The sequence below is a fragment of the Spea bombifrons genome, chromosome 1 (assembly GCF_027358695.1).
Source record: "Spea bombifrons isolate aSpeBom1 chromosome 1, aSpeBom1.2.pri, whole genome shotgun sequence".
Lineage (NCBI taxonomy): Eukaryota > Metazoa > Chordata > Amphibia > Anura > Pelobatidae > Spea > Spea bombifrons.
The window spans coordinates 57107519-57131451 of record NC_071087.1 but is presented as its reverse complement, the minus strand read 5'-3'; the positions used below and the strand labels follow the sequence as shown (position 1 = coordinate 57131451).

The following is a 23933-nucleotide window of genomic DNA, read 5'->3' as shown; positions in this document are numbered from 1 at the left end:
TCAGGTATCCTATTGTTCTAGAGATGCTATCCCTGACATATAGTACTCATGTATGCTTGTTTTGAATTTATGAGCTATATAAGTTGCACATACGCTGTAGGTTCACAAATAGTCACAGCATAGTTCTTGCTGTCTGCACCAGGCCTCAGGATAAGGTTGCCATTGCTCCTCATCTTCAAGAGCATGTCTGCAGCTTCTGTACGGGACACATTATGAAAGCACCTAGGAAAAAAGCAATAGACATTTCATTAATTTATAGAGAGGCAGTAGATTCCATAGTGCTACTACAATCTAAAAGTATGAATATTAGCAATAACCATACTGGAAATTTCCCCTGGGGCCTTCCCTCTTCAGGTCGCAGGATGAAGTAGATGAGCAGGGTTAACATCATAGGCCTGTGGTGCTGATGGTATAGATGGGCAGGGCCAACAGTATCAGTGGGTGGGACCACTGCTGTTATGGACGGGGCTACACTCAACCACATTATACTTGTATGGGGGGCAGATAAATGGTAATGGACAGGGAGTGGAGTGTGTCTAAATGTTGCTCCCGCAACCCAGGGAATTCGCTCTTGCAAGCTTTTTGTATGAGTCTATCGCAGCACAAAATTAATTCTTACATTAAGTAGTGCTTGTAAAATAAATACATAGTTACATCAATAGCTAGAACAATAAAGTCAATGTACACAGGCAGGTCTATTCAATAAAGTGTGAGCGTAGTCGATTAGCACCTCTTTAACTCACTTGACTGACACGCTTGAGTGTGAACTTAACCAAATCTAGTGTTCTACCCTGTAACTAAGATAGTCTAGGTCTGTATCACTTATTTTTCATTGCACTCGTAACTTACAATGGCATCGGGATCACATCCTGATAGCTTTCAGATGAGGCATCTGGAGAATGTAATGGAGATCCTAGGTCTTCATAAGCTGTTCTCAAATGTCTCTGTTTTTCTAGCACTTCCTGTAGTCTGATTAATTGTCCAGGCAACAGGTTCAAGCATTTTGGAACTGATAGCTAAACACAAAGTTTAGAACAATAATAACATCCTGATTAATTTATCTGTGCACGCAAAGATTTTTTGCTTCAACATGGAAAAACAGCATCTATGTTCATTCCAGTTTCACATTACAACCCAAGAAAATCAGCAATATTTAATAAGAGCCAAACAGAACTTCAGCCAAATCAGCTGAAGGAATATAAGGTTTTCGTGCTATCGGTGCAAGAGACTGCATGCTACAGGAAGTAAGCATCAATGGTAAATTGCTGAGATTTTTTTGCATAGACTTGAAACATAACAGGGAAAAAAGTTTACTTTTAAAATAAGATGTGTTTAAATATTTTATAAAAGAGAGGAACAAAAAGCTTAATGGCAAAAACCAGAGGGATCTTCCTGGTCAATTACTTTCATTTCCAGACCAATGAGCATAATAATGGTTATCCACCCTTCCGGAACTATTTCCAGCAGAGGGCACATATAATATGGAGTGAAGAGTTTACCATTAGTGAACCATGAACACTGTCAAATGCAAAAATGGCCTTGTGCTTCAACAAGATTTTTTGATTAATAAAGGATGTCAATAGATGGATAGAGAGAGGATAAATATACAGATAGATAGATAGATAGATAGATAGATAGATAGATAGATAGATAGATAGATAGATAGATATAGATAGAGATATACCTCAACCACAGTGAGAATAAATCCTTTCCAAAATTCAGCATCTTCAGCAAGTTCTGTCTGGAAATTAAAACAAGAACTTTATTAATGAATGAATAAATGTTTATTTACGTTTGTTTAGTTTGGTCAGTTTTGTTGGCTTTTGGTTCTCTTGCACCCTCGTTGTCTTAGTGACACATATATAAACCGGCTCCCTTAATTGCTATTTGCCCATTTTATGAGTAAACAATGATAAATTGTCAAGCAGCATAGGAAGTTATGAAATACTAATACAAATAATATGCTTTAGAGGTCTACAATCAAACCCCACAGATATGGATGCGATCAGTCTCTGTAGCCACATGAATGTGGGAGCTAATTCCTTGGGAACAATGATGTGTTTATTAAACATCCCCAGTGCAGCACAACATGATTTTCCTGTAATAAATATGTCCTTGTATGATAAAAATGGTCATAAAGGAGGCAGACTTGAAGAGCCAATCCATTTCTTCCTACATTACCTTTAAGGTTTCTTACGTTTTAATGTAACTAAGTTTCAAGTTTCTTTATGACTGTGTTTCCATGGTCCAAACACAAAATCAAATGGCGTGATCAGTAAGTGGCAGAAATGTTAGCATTTCACATTAGTAATATATACAATACTGACAGGCTCATTTGTTGTTATTATGTAAAAAAACACGGGTTTACCTTGAGCTTTTTTATAAGGTGATAAATTATTATAACTATTGTACTATGATTTGATCTAATCTACCTTATTAGATACAGTGCTTACTTTAACCAGCAAAGTCATTTGGATATTTGTTTAGTTTGAGCTTGATTTTATTGACAGATGACTTTGAAAATAAAAGGCATAGGCAGGTATTCAATAATCATAATAATACCATCTGTATAAGAATAAAAGGCCCATTATTTCATATGAATCAGTAAACACACTTGTCTTATTTGCCAAACATGGAAAGGTACCAAGTTTTTTGGCACTATATAATTAGACTTAAACTATTATTACTACCCTTGCTCACCTTTATGTGAACTTCCTCATTCGCCAAGGTCAGAATGACTTCTGCCCACTGTTTAATCACTGAGGGCTTGTCTTCCACGGATACCAAACTTTGGAGGTCAATTTCATCAGTGTACTAGAGAAAATCAAACAATTAATTAACTTCCTACACATTTCTTGGGACATTCGCCTGAAATACATTTTCAGTGAAAAAGAAAGAGTTGTTTTGCACTTCTGATATTTTTCGTTGTTGAAATTGAAGAAAGCAGGAAGTTTCCGAAAGGTAAATTATCTTAACTGTATTTATAAAACAAATACAATCATTGGACCTGTAGTTTTAAGCTCCCTACTTCCCTGTATTAGTTTAATATAACTTGGAATTCCCCTTTAACTATTTGGCAGAATTTGAAAATATAATAATCTGGCAAGAGATTAATAGGGGCTTTTTAACATGACAATAATCTTTCATTTCATAAGATTGGCTTCAAATTCCATCATTGTTTTCATACTGATTTTACATTATATTATACATACCAGAGATATAGTGTGCCAAATACCATAGTCATAATCATACCTCTCCAACTTCTACCCCCACCGGAGCTCAGGTCACTTGGGAAATTGGCATTTCTACTGCTCCTGCACAAGATTGCAGCCAGGGCCGGCCCTGCTATGGAGCATAGTGGGACAATTGCCCCAGGCGGCACTTTTGAAAAGGTGGCACTTTGCCGCCCCAAGAAATGCTTTTGGACACTGCAGCCCAGTAGAGTACCTAGCAGGGGGCGGGGGGACGGCGGTCGGCACCAGGTGCCGCTCATCAGAGGGGTGCCACCACGCCGGCACCCCTCCAGAGGCGGCCGGTAACGTCTGTCTCTAGAGGAGCAGGCTCGGTTGGGGAGATCAAAGATCTTCCTGCAACTGGCTTAAAGTCAATCAAGGGAGCAGGAGGTCTGTTAATGCAGACCTCTGATCCTGCTCCCTTTCGACGTGCACGGCAACTGATGCTGTGCGTCGGGATTTGATGTTATGTCCCGGCGCACAAAACTGAAGCTACGCCCACCGCCTTCCGCACTCATTGCACCAGAAAGACAGGACAGAGAAGAAGAAGAGCCAAGAGGAAGAACGAAGAGGACGAGGAAAAGTGACAGTGACAGAGAAAAGGTAGGAAAGCATTTAGTGAGAGTGGATTAGTAAGTGTGTGAGAGTGATGGGTGTTATGCTGTAGTTTATGCTGAATGTTTGTGAATGAGTGTGTGTGATAGCATGGATGTGTAAGTGTGTGTGGGGGTAGCATGGCATAGGGAGGCTGTAATCACATTCCTATCATGCCCACGTGCCAGCATGTACTGTCTGCCTGGGCATGATAGGAGTGTGATTCCTGTTAGCAATTACATATATATATTATTGTTGTTGATTTTTGGACAGAAAAATTCAATAACAATATATATATATATTATATATATATATATATATATATATATATATATATATATATATAATTGCTAACAGCAATCACACTCCATCATGCTAGCCATCATGCTAAGTCAGCCAGTACATGCTGGAATCTGTGTATGCATGGGCATGATAGGATTGTGATTGCTGTTAACAATTATATATATATATATATATATATATATATATATATATATATATATATATATATATATATGTTGTTATTGAATTGTTCTGTCCAATTTTGGTGTGTGTGTGTATATATATATATATATATATATATTGTAGTTGATTTTTTTGTCTAATTTTGGTGTGTTACTTTTAATAAAAGTGTTTTTTTATGTTTTTGTTTTTAAAGGTGGGGGAGTCATTTTCGGTTTTGGCCAAGTGAATGCAGAATTTTCGGTTTCGGTCCAGAATTTTCATTTCGGTGCATCCCTACGTATATACTAAGCCAGACACTGAAGTGGTTATGCTGCATTATTGTCAATGTCTAGCTCAATGTATATTGATAGGCATTATGCTGTACCACCGTCAATGTGTGCCTCAGTATATAGTGATAGGTGTTATGCTGTACCCCCGTCAATGTTTGCCTCAGTATATAGTGATAGGTGTTATGCTGTACCACCGTCAATGTCTGCCTCAGTCTATATTGATAACAGTAATCCTATACCACCGTCAATGTTTGCCTCAGTATATAATGATAACAGTTACGCTGTACCACCGTTAATGTTTGCATCAGTATATAATGATAGCAGCTATGCTGTACCACCGTCAGTGTCTGCCTCAGTATATAATGATAGGTGTTATGCTGTACCCCCGACAATATCTGCTTCAGTATATAATGATAACAGTTATGTTGTCAATGTTTGCCTAATGATAGAAGCTATGCAGCTTTAAAGTGTGTGGGGGGGTGCCACATACAGGATCCGCCCTAGGTGCCAAATACCCTAGGTACGCCACTGCTGCAGCCTATTAGCTATTATTAGCTTGTCTGCGGTCCTGTGGTCTGTGGACCTAATGCACGCTGCACAGGGTGTCTTCTCCTTCGTGATTGGAGGTCAGCATGAGCGTGAGTTTCCCAAAGAGCGGGGTGACATCAGGTGTGAAGGGGGGGCAGCATTTCACATCGCCACCAGACAGCACGATATCTTGGGCCAGTCCTGATTTTGTCGGGAAAGCTGGATAGAGTGAACAGTTGGGAGGCATATAGTGGGATATATAAAGTGGCAGAATTGAGTTCTTTAAGTTGTTTTGGTTTTTGAGGGTCAATGTAGCAGATCAGAAATGACTGCTTAAGTATATGACTATAAGTTAACCTTGATGAACTAAAGCAAAGTAAAGACAATTTATGACAGCCCCCTCATAAGGGTGATTAGAGAAACATTGCTGTTAACAGGCAAAAAAGACACTTCCTGCAGGGTACAGGATTAAAGATTGTTCACAGTAGGTATATATAATAGGTGCAGTTTGGGTAGGAGGGACGAAAAGGGTAATTAACCTCAGAACAGTTGGACTTAGCACAGGGAGCATATAGGATCAGGTTTTGATTACTCCCGTCCAGAAAGATTAAGTGATTACAGGTTTTAGCCCCTCATCACTAGTCAGTCCCCCTACACACAATCACTGATGGTGTTAGAAGAGGCTGCAAAAGACCATTGAATAGTTAATGCTAATACTGTCTTGGTGTTAAATATTTTGTAAAAACTCTTTATCTTGTTCTCTGTCTTCCCAACAAAGCCAAACATACCTTATGTCTCCTTGACAATGGCAGCAGAGAGCCCATTCATTTGAACAAGAAGACATTTTTTTTGGAATGTATCGCCTGTTGCAAAATAGTCTTAAGAATAACCCCTGTCTCTGTTACATCAACCATAGTTGTGGGTCGATCACCACTGAAACTCCTAAGGTAATAAAAACCTTGTGTTCAACAAGATAACCAACTTAAAGTGTCGGGAGAAATATCTGTATCTAAAGTCAATTAGATCTATGGGACAAAAAATTAAGCAAACCTACTTCCTTTATGAAGGTCAAAATCCATTTTTTTGTTGTGAGCAGAAGAATATGTTAGTTGTTGAGTAAGCTGACATTAAGACAATTCAACATGGCCTTGTGTGTGGGGATTGAAATTGAGGGCAAGAGTTAACAGTATAATAAAATCTCTTTATAAATAAAAGGCATCTGATCAAACAATGTGAAAAAAACAAGACACAGAGTAATCAAAAGTTAATAAATAGATGGGATGTAGAAGAAGTCTCTTTAGTAAGAAACATTTCACAATGATAAGGAAATTATATTCTCAATTTATAAAGACACAGAGGCTCATATTATGCATTTCTCTTTCTTTAATACCCTTAAATATATGACCATGAAAAGCCAATCTCTGCAGTGGTCTAACATATATAAAAGGACACACAAAAGAGCAAAACAAAATAATAAAGACACACTGCTAACTAAATGCACTTGCTGAAAACTGGAATCAAAATGTACAGCACAAGGACAGCTGTTTTTAATTGTTCCCATCTTTCTTCACACCAATACTTTCATTTTGAGATCACCAAATATGGAATGAGAAAAGTAAAAAATGTTCTTGTATCTCCAAATAGAATTATTAATCTATTCCCAAGTGAATCATTTGGATTTTGCTTCAACTATATATTATTTGTTGAGAAAAACATGAATATTGTGACATTAACAAATATGTCAAGGGAGGCTTAAAGGTGTTGTTCCACCAGCTCTTCCACAGAAGCATTACACCTGTTGTTGCTGAATGATCAAATCCTTTCCAAAAATAACTCTTCAATCATTTAAAATGCTGTCTCATTTATCATATTTCAGGGAATACTTTACCACTATGCGACACAAAGACAGGAACAGCTCCTTAAAAGGTATTGAAGATCTACCAAGGTTTATTTTGTTAAGGTGCTAAAGCTGAATCGATGTTTGAGTTGAATAGCAGCTTTAAGCACATTGACTGCAAACATAGACATGGCTCAAGCCACTTAAACATATACAAATATAATATTATTTTACATACCATTAATGAGTGGAATGTAGAAAATGTAAATATATTTTTTAAAAAATGCATTCTACTTAAAGATTGTCTTTTGTTAAAACTTTTGTTAAACATTTGGCACACATTAATATGTTAAATTATGTTTACATGTTCACTCTGTTAACTGCCAAAACCACTCCTTATTATAGCAAAAACTGGCAGCTCCTGCTGGATTTTTTGCTACTCACTTTTGATATTGAAAAGCATTCTTCCTTCCTTATTTGTTTAAGACAGGGTGGAGGATGGACACTTTTTTTCAGAAACCTTACAGTGAAACATGTCTGAATTCATGTTGCGTTCACCACTAAGGTCCCTTCCTGAGGACAATCATTTAAGAAGGCCCTGCATCCCCTACCATAGCAAAAGTACTAAAAAATGCTTTGGTAAGTGTAAAAGACTTAAAACAGCCTTAGTCCTTAACCCCTTCAGTCCCCTATGGCCGTACCGGCACGTCTTGCCCTTCTTGCAGTGGCAGGGACACAGCCTGGACTCCCCCCTGACAGCAGAAGCCAGCATCTCTGGCTTTCTGGTGCCCAGTCTCACGTAACAGCTTCTGGCACGAAAACTGTTTTAAATTCTAATTGCGTGATCCGGCATTCCCTTCCGGGTCGCTTTACAGCTAACGTCACCCAGAAGGTCATCGGATGGCAGCGGCAGGGACACACCGTGACAGCAGAAGCTAGAATCACCGGCTTTCTGCTGCCCGATCTGATGTAACAGCTTCCGGCACGAAAGCCGCAAAACTGTTACATTTTTAAACACCGATTGCGCAATAGGGCATTTCCTTCCAGGTCACTGCTGACGTCACCCGGAAGGTCATTGGAGGACAGGGGGATATCCTGTCCTCCGATGAGGCACAGACGCTGTGATCTCGATGCAAGTCTGTGGGGACTTGCATAGAGATCACAGTGTGATTGGTGCAGGGGGGTCGCAGGGAGGAGAGTGAGAAAAAAAGGTTAGTGATTTAAATTTTTTTAAAAAAATCACTAAAATACAATAAATAATACCGTATTTGCTCGATTATAAGACAACCCTGATTATAAGACGACCCCCCAAAATCTGAATATTAACTTAGGAAAAAAAGAAAAAGCCTGAATATAAGACGACCCTAAAGGAAAAAAGTTTTACCAGTAAATGTTAATTCATGTAAACTATTTTTTTTAATAAAAGCTATGATTGAGAAAAATATTTTGTTTTTATTTCTTGTATTTTCCAACCTGTCCCCCAGTTACGCACATCTGCCCCCAGGCTTGCCACACCAATATGGCACTGTGGCCCATGATATGCCTTTTAACCCTCTATATGCCACTGTGCCCCATGGTATGCCTTTTGACCCCCTATGTGCCACTCTGCCTCCAGAAATGCCTTATACCCCTATATCCCATTCTGGCATTTAGGGGGTTAAAATGCATATTATGGGGCAGAGTGGCATATAGGGAGGTATAAGGCATTTCAGGAGGCAGAGTGGCATTAAGGGAGTTAAAAGGCATTATATAGAGCACTCTGCCTCCAGAAATGCCTTATACCCCTATATGCCACTCTGGCATTTAGGGGGTTAAAAGGCATATTATGGGGCAGAGTGGCATATAGGGAGGTATAAGGCATTTCAGGAGGCAGAGTGCTCTATTAAATGTCCCCTTAACGCCACTCCAGAAATGCCCTATGCCCCCATTTAACACACACACACACACCCTATACCCCCATTTAACTAACACACACACACTCTCTCTCCCCCCCCTCTCCCCCCCTCTCTCACCCCCCTTCCCCCTCTCTCACCCCTCTCTCCCCCCTCTCTCCCCTCTCTTACCGGTGCTTCCAGCCGGGGCAGCGGGTTGACGTCGCCTTCCGCTGCAGCCGAAAGGAGGTGGAGTTGGCAGCGGAGGTTTGTATGCGTCCGTCGCGTATACTTTCCCCGGCTGTCCGAGATCTGATCTCTGACAGTCGGGGAAGGTTTACGCGACGGACGCAGACAACCCCCGCTGCTAGCCACGCCTCCTTCCGGCTGCAGCGGACGTTGTCTACGCGGATCGCGTAGACGTCAACCCGCTGCCCCGGCAACACAGCAGGAAGCACCGGTAAGTGTGTGTATGATGGGGGGGTCGGGGGGTGAGACAGGAGGATCCAGGTCCCCTGCAGCGGTGCGGGGGATCTGGATCTTAGTCTCCTAATCAGACCTCTATTTGAGGTCTGATTAGAAGATGACCCCGATTAGAAGACGAGGGGTATTTTTCAGAGCATTTGCTCTGAAAAAAACCTCGTCTTATAATCGAGCAAATACGGTAATTTAAAAAAATAAAGTGAGCTATGTGATGTCATTGTGACATCACTGGCATTAATAACATGTTCAAGAGGTCCCTAAGAGGACCTCTAACCATTTTTAATATAAATATATATATATATATATATATATATATATATATATATATATATATATATATATATATAAAAATACAAAAAAATAAAATAAAAAATATATATAAAAAATAATAATAATAAAAAAAAAACCCTTACATCCCATTGCCCTAACACAACATCTACCCAGTAAAACCCTCCTGCCCCTATTCACAGCACCCAACCCCGTTAAGCCATTAGCATAAAACTTCTACAAATGTACACCTTATAGTATGTTCCCTATAAGTGCTGGGAAAGTATGGAAAATCTATATAAATTAGGTATTTCTGAAATCAGGACACCTGAATTGATAAACTTGGAGGGGATTTTCCATCACTTTACCTAATTTCGTAAGGATTCAGAGGGGAAATTTATAAAAAAATTTTGTTTTTTTCTAATTTTTGCTAGTTTTTACTAAATTTCTCCTAAGAAAATTTCAGCTAATCATCTAACTATGGTATCAAAAGAAAGCTCTATCTCTCCTTGAAAAAATCAATACCGTATATCTTGCATTCACTCTTTTCAGCAATTTTTTAAAAATGGAAATCAGGTTGTTATATTATATTAATTATTTTTTACTACAATGACCTGATTGGAATATTTAGGCACCTACAATATCATTTTGGTTATTCTAATGCATTGCTTATTTCAATATTCTAGTTGTTATTGATGTGAATACTTTGGACAATAGTTTCAGTAATGGAGTGCAACCACTGACACATTGTTTGGAAATATATCCATCAGTCTGGACCATCCTGGTAAACTTAGGATTGTTTGCAGTTATGCAAAGGACTAACTAAGGTCTGAAACTATACTTATGTCTGGAATCAATAATTGTATAATATAACACTCAATTATTGTGTAGTACAGACAACCATTAGCATCATGGTACAGAATAAATGGAAGGCAAACAAAAGAACTTACAATTTCATCTCTTTTATCACTATAAAGGAAAAACTTTGTTCCTCGTAGTTCAGTCCAATACTTTATTTCCTGGGAAAAAAAATACCAGATTTAGTTGTTTAGCTAAGTAAGGATGAAAACTGCTTAAGAGAGATCAACAGATCCTATTATACCTGTACACAAATGAGTCTAAATGCTAGCTAAAATACCATTTTATTTTTACACAAACAAATCAGCGATAAATTTGCTGCTTCAATATGTACTGCCCGTCTCCTCGGCTTTGTCTACAATCCTTGGATTACTCTAAAACCACCAGCCATGTGAAACCACAGAACATTTGAAAGAATATTTGGAGAACCAACAATTTGATACAGTAGGTGTGGATGTAGAATGTCAACAATGCCACTTTATGCACCTTAGGAAGCAAGATTAAATATTAACATCAAAATATATTATATTACAGTCATTATAGGTGTAGAAGGCAAAGCCTTTTTAAATGCAATACAGTCTGTTGAAACATACATCAAATACTGTATTGGCCCAATTATAGGCCGCAACCTTATAGTTTGGTGCAATGTTAAAGAAACATTTAATTTTTAAATTAAAAAATACACATTAGGGGATTGGTAAAACAGCATTTTACCTAATGAACAGGAATACATGTGCTTATGCAGTTAGTCCTACTTTTGACAGGGTATGTTATATACAAACAGAAATTTGGAAAACCAATAGCCATTGTAGGGTCCCCCCTTAATTTATAACGCACCTTACTTATAGATATGCCACTCTGCCTCTCAGATATGCCAGTTTGCCCCCTAGATATGCCATTCTACTCCACAGACATGCCACTCTGCCCCTAGAAATGCCAATCTGCCCAACCTCCCCTCCCCTCAGACCAGTGCTTCCCCAGACTTGCCACCAGACTCCCTGGTGTCTAGTGAGGGCACCCGGTGGACGTCTGTGTGATTTGCACAGACAACCTATGCTTCTGCCTGCCACTTCTGCAGGGTGGCAGGGTTTTCACCCTTCCCTCTTGTGTTGGTCTTAGACTGTCCAAGTGCATTCTCTATTGTTCCTGCAGTTTCCTGTGTGTGTGACTCCTGGCTTGGCTGATTTCCTCTCCGGTTCGTGAATCCTGCTTACATCCCTGACTCAGTTTGACCTCTGGTATCCTGACCTCGGCTTGTTTGACTTCCTGATTTGGTTCTTGATCCCTGGCTTGGATTTTTGACTACATCTTATGGACATTATTTTCTCTGCACTTATTATTTGTTGTATATTCAATAAAGGTTTCTGTCTCCATCTGGTTTGTGTTTCCTGACACAGGGGCTTCTATGACGGAGGACCAGAAGGTCATGTCACGCGAGCGCCCTGGCAGAAGTGACGGCAGCAGCGGGCGTTGTCTGCATCGCGCAGACGTCCACCAGCTGCCAGGGAGGGGGATCCGGGTTCCCTGGAGAGCTGTGGGGGACCTGGATCCTAATCCTGCTGCTTGTCCGCAGCAGGGCTAAATTAAAAAGAAAAAACATCTGCCCGGTGCCCGGAACTGCATGTGCATATTTACTACCAAGTACAACAATGTACTACGCTAGTAGCATTTATTTTGATGTTTTGTAATGTGATAAGGAACATGTAGCACTTGTTTAGTGTGAGGCTTTGTAAATGGGTCTTTGCAAACATGTGATGTCATTATCCCTATAAGAATTGTATGTCTCCCACTATACTTTGTTATTCTTGTTGCAGTTTAGTTACATCTGTTAAGTCCTTTTTACCATACTTCTCTCTGTTCCCAATGGAACCCTGTGTGTTACCTTTCATAGGCCTTATCCAAGTATTAAACCCTCTGTTTGTTTATCAAAGAACCATTTTCTTGTTACTAGTTATGCTATGTGAATTTAAACAATGTACCCCTAGAGGAAGATGTGTATGCACCTGGAAACCTCTTTTCCCCAAATATAGCCCATTTTCCACAGTAGGTACTTCTGAATTGGCATAGTCCTGTGGGACCCCATTGATAGAAAAAAATCCAGACTCTCAAATATGCCCAAGAGTACTATTATAATAGAAATTCCTATCTGAGTTTTCCAGCTTGGGAACATTGTAACACTACTGCTAACTGCGTGTAAAGTAAACTGCCACACCCTTTGTAAAGACTTCATTTTATTTGGGTTATATGGAGAGCCAGCTACAATCTAAAGGCCACAGGCATCTACATACCAGATATGTGTTTAGTTATGTAATTTTTAAGAAAAGTTAAGAGTAAGATAAAATAAACAATACGAAATTTAAAGTTGCCTGGTCAATGAAAGAATAAACAATTTTTAGGTAACCTACAAATCCATTACAATGTATTTATATTTATTCTCACAATGTTAGCTGCAGAAGCCGAAACTTCAAACCTATATAAATGTGGAGCCATTGAAATGAATGGAGTGAAAGTCAGATCACAGAGGACTGTCAACAATCGAAATTTAGGTGTACTGAATATTACCATTCACTAAGACAGTGACAGAGTAGTGACAAAACATGATTACACACATAGTCTGAAAGTTGTCATGCGGGATTATAATATGTTAATGTCAGTTGTATTGTTATTGTTGATCTCCACTCTATGAACTAGTGCTCTTTAAATAAAATGTAAAACTATAATGCTTCTACTTTCATTTCCTTTCCATACTCCAAAATCTACTTTCATTGGTATATCTATAGAAAATTGGCTACATTTGCTGTGAATTGTGATCTGATCATTTGCTAAAGTGGTGTGGTGTTTGAGCACCTTGGTGGAACAATGGTTTGGGGAGAGGAACCATTAGAGGAACAAAGCAGAAGAACAATCTGGGAAGATTTACTACATGCAATGATCAGGTAAAATGTGATATACAAAGAGGAAGTGATACCCAATCATAAGATTATTGTACAGATAATCTGGTTCATGCTATTCACTAAATAACCTGTTCTTAGAAACTGAACAATATGACTGAAGCAACAACAGGGAAATGCATTAATAGGAAAAAATGCGGGTTATGGCAACAATATTCCGGTATTTTTCATTAACAAATAATTTATTCGTTCTGAGAGTACAAAGCAAAGCTTTACACATAACAAAGTCTGTATTATTCTCATGTCATACTGTGGTCTGGCTCAAACCATACAGGTTTCGGTACGACTAGTGAGCCAATACATTTTCATTAGACTGAAGAATAATCACACGACAAGAGGAAAGTGCATAGTTGACACTTTACATTTGCTGGATCCAGATATTAATGTGTTAAATGGAATGTAAAGTGATAAAGGAAGTATTAAATCATTTCAAATAGTTTGTGTGGGAACAGTCATTACAGAAAAATTAAATCTGCATTATCTTAACTCTGATGTACTTTGACTTTTGCTCTTAAGAGCTATGTCTATAACTACTAGTCTTTAGTATTTGATTAAAAGTGCATAATCACATTACATTCAAATATTTCCCTATTGCTCCAATAAGCTTTGGCTTTGGACATATGTAAACATTGGCAACCCATACAGATGCTGCAGGACCTACAAATGACTGTAAGCAACTGCATCACTGAAATGAAATAAAGTTGCTTCTTGATTTTTTTTTTAAATACCTGTCTCCCTTAATTTAATTTAAATTCAGATATATTTACATAACTTTATTAGATGAGCAAATGTGCCTTTTACAGATAAATGTAGGTGATAGGCTATGGTATATATAAAGTATCAGACAGATTCTAATGAGGAAGCCAATGTAGCAGTGAATCAGGAATCAAAAGTCACATGCGTTTCAATGTTACTGTGCATTACCAGGGCTCTCAGAATGTCTCTTTCTGTTGTCTAGTATCAAATGACCGACGTATATCACATTGGTCAATATATTCTTTCAACTGTGCATTCCTGGCCAGTAACCACTCAACATGGCTCTCCGTAGACATCCTTCCACACAGAAATGTGAAGAATGTATCCGAGACATAATATCCGCTCGGAGATCTGATGGAATAACTACTCGCTCACCTTTGAATAGCACACCATCCTGTACACTCAGTTCATCACGTATGTGGCAAAATGGCAAAGCTTCCAGGGGTACCTGTTCCTTTGCATGAGGCCATCCACTTAGCACAATTTGCTTAATTGCTTGTAAAGTCTTGTCTTTATCCGTGCTTTGTTGTATAGCGACCAGTCTCCTGTTTGAGATGGGTAGACATTGGATCGTGTTTACAGTTTCAATCTGGTGCTCCACCGAGCCCTCCATGGAACCTTCTTTTAGAAAATCTCTACTCAATGTGTCTGCCACTTCCCCGGGCAGTAACTGATACATGCGTTCCCATACTGCATTCTTTTGGGTTAGTTGTCACAGTGGTTCACCTGCACCAGAGATGTTCTCAGAAAACCTTGAGAGATAGTTTACCATCCCCAAAAATCTCTGTACTCATTTAACATCCAAAGGTCTGGGCATTTAAGTAATGACTTTTACCTTGCTTGGGTCTGCTTGAAGTCCCTTGGCTGACAATAAGTGTACAATATACGGCACTTCAGCTTTTCTTAACTGGAATTTTGCTGGATTTAGTTTGATGTGTCTTTCTCTACAACATTCTAGCAACTTTTTATCATGATCTTGAATGGCTTCGGCCTCGGCATCTCCTTCTCCTAAACCTGGTAGCCCTTCCAATGCATGATTTATTTTTCGCTGGAACATTTCTGAGGCAGGGCTGATACCCATAGGCATTCGAATCCAGCAGTATCGACCAAAAGTGGTAGAAAAAGAAGTTTAATAGCTTCTAATTGAATATGCCAAAATCCACTCTTTAAATCTTTGCTCTTGCTAGATCTGGTAGTATGCCATCAATTGTGGGCAAAGGATAATGGCTCAGTTTTAAAGTCTTGTTCAAAGGCTTAGGGTTGATGCAAATTCTTAACGACAAAGGAACCTTTCTTTTTGAAAATCTAACAGGCTGTAGAAGATCATCAACTTCCAATTTCAGTTTTCCTTCTAGACAGCCCACTCCTTGAAAAATATCTGCATACTCTTTATTGATGTCTGGCCATCCCCACCCAGTGGCATCTGGGAGGTCACCATCTTGTTCCACATTAGAATATTTTGGTGCTGCACTGAAATCAGTCCCATTGCCTGTATAGCTCTACTTCCCAGTATAGGATGACACACCTCTGTCTCAAATACGACAAACTCGGCCTGAAACAATTTCTGATTGCATGTGTTTCTTATTTTGAGTTTACATAACCCTACTGGTTTCAGTGTGCTCTTATGGTACATCCTTAGCAACTTATCACATGATAATATTTTGGATTTCTCTTTTACCAACTTTTTTGTTCTCTCCACAGTCCATTTGGAATCTAACAGCCTGCTGGTTGATTAACATAGTAGCAAACAAAGCTGATGGAAATTTGCTTACTGTTTTCTTCAGTGTGCAAATCTGAAAAGCTGGTTCCAAAGTCAGACCCAGAATGTCTTCATATTGCTCTGAGTCTTCTGTCTCCTTATAAACAGCTTGTACTGCTGGCTTTCTTTGTTGTGTATTGGTACGGCACTGGTTAATTAAATGATTGGCTTTACCGCACCCTCTACATTGTTGTCCAAATGCTGGGCATTTCTCTTTCAGTCTCTCATGACGATTCCCACAATATATGCACTGTATCATCTTGTCTAGAGTCATTGATATTTCGCTTTGGCCCTTACTAAGGGTGTACCTTGTTTCCATCCCATGGACTGACACTGCACTGGCACCGGAACCCTCTAGAAGCTGCACCCTTGCTTTAGACAGCTATTTGTATACATATTTCCAGTGTTAAATCCACTTCTCTCAGTAGGCATTCTCTGAGTTTAGAGTCCCTTGTGCCACATACAATCATGTCCCTTACAAATAAGTCTCTGATATTACCAAAGTTGCAAGTGGCTGCCAGTGTACGCAGCTCTGTGGCATACGCATCTATTCCTTCCTCTTCCCTCTGATTCCGTGAAAAAAAATTATATCTTTCCACAGTCTCATTTTGCTTTGGCTCACAATAATCATCAAAGACTTTCATTAGCTGTGCTTGTGAGGGAGCTGCCACTCCTGGGAGAAGGGTGTCATTATCTCTCTGCCTTTGTTCCCAAGTAAGTACAGGAACAGTTTTACCTTCAGCTCCTCTGGTTTGCCAGTCATGGTTAGGTCTGTGTATATGATAATTTCTTATTTCCATTTTTTCCGTGCCTGAGACAGATTCCTTGCCTGAAAATCCAGCAGACCTGGTGGTTGAAGACCTTCCATATGTTCTTTTAGTATAATGCTCAAATAACATCTGCTACCACCATGTTTCAATGTTAGTGTGCATTAACAGGGCTCTCAGACTCTAACTGCAGTGTTCTAATGATTTTATTAACAGATCTTCTTAAAACATACTGTATAAACTTCAACTCTAACTTATACTCAGTGCACATGTGACTTATGTGCACTGAGAGTTATTTGCCATGAGGTGCCATGTTGAACTTCCAGTGACCAGTATGAGAGAGTGTGAGAGCGATAACACCAAATTTAACACACCTGCTCCCCCATTCACTCCTGAGACCTTGTAACACTAACGAGTCACATGACACCGGGGAGGGGAAATGGCTACTTGAGCCCAATTTGCACATTTCCCCTTAGGGGTGTACTCACTTTTGTTGCCAAGGTGTTAGACATTAATGGCTGTGTGTTGAGTTATTTTGAGGGGACAGCAAATTTACAGTTATATAGGCTGTACACTTACTACTTTACATTGTAGCAGAGCGTTATTTCTTTAATGTTGTCACATGAAAAGATATAATAAAAAAGTGAGGGGTGTACTCACTTTTGTGAGATACTGTAACTACATCCTGGTTAACTACAGTGCAACACATAATAAAGGTCCCCCCTGGAACCAAACCCTCTCTTTTGTTCCATACATATTGATACAACATGCGTTATGTCTTTATCTGGGTGTCTCCACCAAGACTCCTAGAAAAACCCACTTTGATTATATGTAATTTAGAGCATGATACTTTTTACATATGCTCATATTGTCATTAAGGTATTTTATTTTGCTTGCTATGTTTAACATAAACATACAATGGTGTGAAAAAGAAAGTGCACCCTCTGAATTCTATGGTTTTACATACTTACATAATAACGATCATCTGTTCCTGAGCAGGTCTAAAAATTAGGTACATGCAATGTCGAGCTTATGCTTTGTCAGAGCAATCACAAGTCAGTCTTCTAATTTATCTGGGACTACAAAATGGAAAGGGCAAAGAATCGAGTGATTCACAAGGATCCCTGCATTGGAGGCAAAAGTCCCACTTTTTCCTACTGCCCCTGTGGGGGCAGTACAAATGGAAAAAGTGGGACAGCTTCACCCCTTACGAATTGACTTGGTTCTATTTGGACATTGGCAAATTTGCAAAGGAGCACTAGATAGTGGGGGTTAAACCAGAACTGTGGACTCCTTGTGTGATCCACAAGCTCATTAGAGCCAAATCTATCATGCAAGCCATTTCTGACTGCTGCCACAGGACACACTGTATGGACTTATGTGGCATCAACCAGGTTTACCGACCAGCATAAGAACGTTGCATGGATAGCCATTTAGAGAGGCTTCCCCATAAGGACATTTAGGTAAGCCAGTGGGTGAGCAGATATAGACACTGCCCACAGTGCAGAGTTGAGGAAGAGATATCTCTTCGTTTGTTCTGGCTTTGCTCTTTTGCAAAAGCTTTGTTGAGAGCCCTGGAACTCAATGAATCAAACTCTGTACACACACATGATGGGTGCTAATGTAGATAATTGCTACTATGTGAAGGATGCTTAATGGTTGCTTCACTAACTGGTGTTGAGGAGAGAGCAGGTTTCAGTCCAAGACTGCAGCAGGGTAATCCACAACATGTTAAAGGGATACTTTGTTATGGATAGTCTAGATTAGAACCACTCCTCTCCTGGTCCACTCACCTATTTAACCCTCTCATTAACCCATCTCACCCCAAGCCCACACCTTGCACCCACAACTCCACCTCATATCCCCAGGTCTTTTTCTGATAAATTAAGACACATTTATGCACTTTACCTGGATGTGTCATTGTAAATTTACTGTTATTGCATAACCTGTCATTATAGTACAACTGGGGTTTGTACTGTGCATCACTTATCTAAAATAAGTAGATTACAAAACCATATTTAAAATCTTGGTATATCCCTGACCATCCACTGGAACAAAAAAAACATGTCTCTCTGATATTTTGAGGGGTTATGAGGGATATTTTGTTTTTTTTCAAAAGGGACAGGCTTCCACATTGCACTCTGTCCAATACTATTCATAGAATATGCAGTGTTAGTAAAAGTTTTATTGTATATTAACATACAAAAAGTACGTTCATATTTGTTTTCTGATTTTGTACATTGTTTTGTGATTTTTTGTTCTTAAATCACTCCAAATTCTAAACTGTGGGAGAATTCAAGACAAGGAAATAAAGTCACTCAGTTTACATTTGGGTGGATACTGTATTTCACCTACTCATTAATTAATATCATAAGAAGAACTGATAATGAGTTTGTTTACAAGGTTATTTCTTGCATACTGTTCGTTTTCTTGAAATTGCAATCAAACATTTCACCTTGATCTAAAGGATTGCATTAATCCCAACCATGTATTTCTACTATAGCCCTACACTTCCTCCGGCTACGGAACTCTATTTTCATCTTCAGATAGGGGAGCAAGTGGAAGAGAATTGTTTGATCCCATCCATGTTCTATTCACTACTCACCATGACCCTGTACGTTCCACCCTAGCCCTATCCTCACTTGTGGCTGTGCCCACCTCTTTAACCTCCTTCCCGCCTCTTACAGGAGCAGATTCTGTGTGACAGCTCTAAGACATTCTAAGATACGCTTTAATTCAATGCAGTAAAACAAACCTCCATTGGACATAAATGGCCTACGTGCATACAACTGTAGTGTTTATGCTTTATGAAGGCAAATGTAGTGCTTCCATTGGGTTATAATGGTTTTTATACTGTTTTGCTGGTAAAATACTAGTACTACTTTTACACTGACTGATGATTGAAAATAATCTACTTTGGTAATCTCTGGCTCAAGAGATTAAACTTTACACCTCATAGGGGAACCATGTGTATCAACAATATGAAAAATAAAGCGTGATATGTGGATTCCTTTACTAAACCAAAATATACATTCCGGTGGGTAGTCAAGCTAAATTAGACATTCCAGTCTGCAAATCTAATCATGAATGTTTGTTATAGAAGTTACTTTTTTTACCGGCACTAATGACTAAGACAATATTAACATAATCCAACAAAACAAATGTATCCGATAAATTTACAAGAAATTATAATTGTTTTATATCCCTATTAATATGTTGCTTACACAAACAAAACACAAATCTGTCCTTTGCAATCTACTCAAAACATTAAAAAGCGTAAAATGTATTGGATTGCTTCCATCTGAAGGCTTCTGTGTACCTTGAACTACTGAAAGAGAAGAAGGATGGGGAGTACTACGTTGATTGCTATGAGGAAGGTTACACTTTGCACCGAAATCACTTTTTATACTTATGGACAAATGTGTCTTTGTAGATCACATATAAAATAATCTTTAAACATGTTTGTGAAACATAACCACCTATAAACCTTGGCTCCTTATCATTATCTCCAACAAGTGATAAAACTCTGCAGGAGCGATGAAACAGAAAGTTTGGACATCAACTGGAACAGCTGGACCAGCAGGAAAAGTATGCTGTGAAACCTGGATAATTGTTGTCTATGTTAATTAATTTAAATTGGCTCTGGCTTCAACCTGGGCGGAGCTTCTTCCACTATAACATCTACCATGACTAAACACCTATAACATGTAATTTTAGCCTGTAAGTCTCAGAATTGTCTAGTAGATATTAGGTTAAAAAAATTATCTTGGTTCTCAGAAACACATTTCATAAATTACCTAAAATAAGCAGTCTGGGTTAAGATGTTTTTGTGTGCACTGTACATAATAAAAAACAAATAAAAAAACAAAAACCTGGTGATCAGTATTCATGGGACTGCCAAAAATGACAGTTACAAAAAACAAATATAAGTTAAAATGTATAGTTATTGTAAAAGTATAGCCGTACACAGCTGCTAATGCTGTTGCTTAGACTCTTACCTTGGACTTGGAACGCTTAATCCACAGAAAGCCTTCATAGTAAAGAGGCAGTTTAGTTAACATAGATCTCTGCTCATATATCTTTCTAGGAGCTGGTGCCGGGAATGCCATGCTGAAAATTGCTTCTTTTTAACTCAAGCTGTGTCAGAATCCAAGAATCACCTTAGCCTCTGATCCTACCTGATCATGCGATAGCGAGAGATTACCTTGGTGGAAAGCAGGTGCACTACAATGTGCATGAGGAAGTTCTGACAGCATAATAACGTAAAAAAGTTCAGTAAACTATTTGTGCTCCCTATACTCCTCCCCATCTGCATTTCTGTAATAAGGGCGAGGAAGCTGTAGAGAATAGACATGGAATTAAAGGCTGTTTCTTTGATCAAATTCACCAACACCATGCACAGAATTATACATGAATGCCAAGATACTGACACTGGCAAATTCATAATGCCCTCGGTTTCTATTTAAAGCTAGTGAGCTTATAAAAGTATGAATATTTTGTAAAGTAATTACTATTTCAGTGGTTTTCTACATAAAAGTTTACCAAAGGTTGCCTTTTCAGTGTTTTTCATTTCTAAAAATGTAAAAGCTATTGTTTAAAATGTATGTGTGCAGGGCTGGCTAGGATATTGCATGTAAACAGATGTGCATGAATAACTTGATGTCATGCAAGGGTAGGCAGTAACAATGTCTGTGGCATACATTTCATTGAATTACACCGTGTGCAAGTAGGACTTGCACACACCTTGCCACATACACCTGCATGGATAACTTTACTACATCTGCAGGGTTCTACCAGTGGGAGCTACCACAAAAACCCCCATGATTTTGTCCACATTTACTGTATATCTCTGCGGTATGCCTCATCAATAGGCTGTGGGAACACAACTTTTTAATACAGGTTGGAATTTTCTACCTGAATGCCTTCAAGACAAAGTTCTTTGACACCCAATTGGGTTTATGGGAAATTGACCAAAACAGAATACGGTAAATACTAACAATAATAAGCTTGGTTGCAGATATCTGGATTCTCCATGGCTTTTGGACAAGGGGAAAAAGTTTAAAAACCGTACAACGATTCCCACCCTGCCTGTGCATCCCCAAATGAAAATATGCTACAACCTCATACTAAGCCAATTTTAATTATAGTTAAGCTATTAATTAACCAGTGATATGTTTTTCTTTTAGCAAGCAATGAAAATCTCTTGTTATGTTAATGTGTAACTAAAAGTACTTATTACCTGCAGTTTCACACATACACTCTAATGATATTTTTGTGGATGGTGATAGTGGTAGCAGAGCGCTGACAGATCGAGTGCTAGCATTGGGCTCCTGGCTTTGAGAGACAGATTGTGGGGGATCAGGTTAGCCCACCCGGGGTGGGGGCAACTGTTGTTGATTGGCGCAAGCACTATGGAGAGGGACGCATAGTTGCGGAATGCTGGTGGGTAGTGTCTGACACACTGGTTGGGGTTTGGCTAAAGTCGGTAGTATTAGGTGGGGTAACTAGAAAGGACTAGGGTCAAGGAAGGGGTCCATCCATCATGCGTGTTAAAACGGTTTAACAATATGGTTTTATACAGTGTTTCAGTTTGTTTAGTGCACTAAAAGCCTCAACTGATGAGTGTATGTTATTTAACAATTGTATATTTAAGTTTACAGAATAGACAGTTGGAACCTTATAGTTCTGGTATTAAAATTCTCTTCATCTAGTTTTTATGTGAACAAGATACTGTGTATCATTAATTAGAATGTCATTTTCAAGTATTTTAGCTATACGGTTCTTCCATAAATTAGAGAACTTTGCCCTCTTGTGGTTTGCATAAGATACTGCATTATGCACATTTATATGAGCAGGATTTTGATTTACACTTCAGGCCTAATCAAACCTATTTTGGACTAACCTAGCGGTATGACAGATGACTGTCATGGGTGTAATGGTGGCAAAAATTGTCTTTATTGATTAACTTTTTGATCTTTTCTACAAAAATACTCAGCTCTCATGGATATCAAACAATTGCAAACACACAGGTTTATAAAAACTGTTTAATATATGTGTGGCACAATTGTTGGCACCCTTTTAATCAATACCTCCCTTTGCCAAGACAACAGCTCTGATGAGAATACATGGCAAGGAATCTGAGACCATTCCTCTATACAGAACCTCTCCAGATCCTTAAATTTCGTGGTTGACGCAGTTCACCCTGCATGCTTTCTATGGGATTCAAGTCTGGGGTCAAGTCAAGGGACTGGGGTGGCCATGGTTGGAATTTGATTTTATGGTTAGTAAAACATTTTTGTGTTGATTCTTATGTTTGTTTTGTCCTGCTCGAAGATGCAACCACAGCTCATTTTAAGCTTTATGACAGAGGCAGTCAGGTGTTTATATTATATCTGTTGATATTAGAGAGCCCATGATGATATGTATCCTTACAAAATGTTCAGGTCCATGGGCATAAGATACTTTTCCATATGGCTACCTATCTGTGTGCGCCAAAACCACCTCTGGTGTCTATTGCCAAATTTGTTTTTAATCTGTCTATAGAACCCAATCCCATTTAAATATCCAGTAAAGTCTGGCAAACGGAAGACAGTTGAGTTTGTTTTAAGGGTGGAGGCTTTTTTCTTTAAACCCTTCCAAACAACTTGTGATGTATGTGACGTGGGATTGTAGTTTTGACTCCAGAACGCAACTAACTTCTCCAATTCTCGAGCTGTGATCCTGTGAGTTTTTGACAACTCGGACCACCCTCTTCCATTCATATGTGAGACGCATGTCCTCTTCCAGATTCATTCATAACATTTCCAGTTGATGGAAATAGGCATTTTCACTTATTTTCTTGTAGCCATTTCCCATTTTGTGAAGCTCAAAAACCTTTTGGCGCTATATTCCTTTGACTTACCCATTGTGATCAGATCACTCCTGACTAATAGGAGAGATATAATCATTATGACAACCACTTGTTGTCTCCCTCCTATAAGTGACCGCTGTCACAGTCCTTTTTTTGGATTGACTTTTTATTTAAATACTCCCCATTCCACATCGCACAGGCTAAGGAAAGGGGAGAGGGGGGAACGTCTCACCCCACCTGGGTTAATGTCTCTTTTTAAAAAAATATTTTTTTAAACATAGGGAATTTGCCAGTTGCCTACTTTATTAACTTGCATACATTTGCATACACCTTTTCATAATGAATAGTAAACACAATGGTTGTCCATGAAATTCTAGTGCTACGTAAAACACGTCTATAAATTGGCTAACCAGATTGTTCCTTTAAAGGCACTCTACAGCTTGGT

At 38.8% G+C, this 23933-nt stretch overlaps 1 protein-coding gene across 2 annotated transcripts in view; it reads right to left on the bottom strand.

Moving 5' to 3' along the window:
• Positions 1-20881, bottom strand: part of STAP1 (signal transducing adaptor family member 1) — a 33017-nt gene extending 12136 nt beyond the window's left edge. For both annotated transcript variants that reach the window (XM_053461701.1, XM_053461700.1), the window contains exons 1-6: positions 20637-20881; positions 10498-10566; positions 2701-2814; positions 1685-1741; positions 850-1016; positions 94-222 (exon numbers count right to left, since the gene is read on the bottom strand). In XM_053461701.1, the coding sequence (XP_053317676.1) occupies positions 94-222; positions 850-1016; positions 1685-1741; positions 2701-2814; positions 10498-10566; positions 20637-20747 (647 nt within the window). In that variant the 5' untranslated portion in view covers positions 20748-20881. The remainder of the gene's footprint in view (positions 1-93; positions 223-849; positions 1017-1684; positions 1742-2700; positions 2815-10497; positions 10567-20636) is intronic.
• Between the last annotated feature and the right edge of the window lie 3052 nt (positions 20882-23933).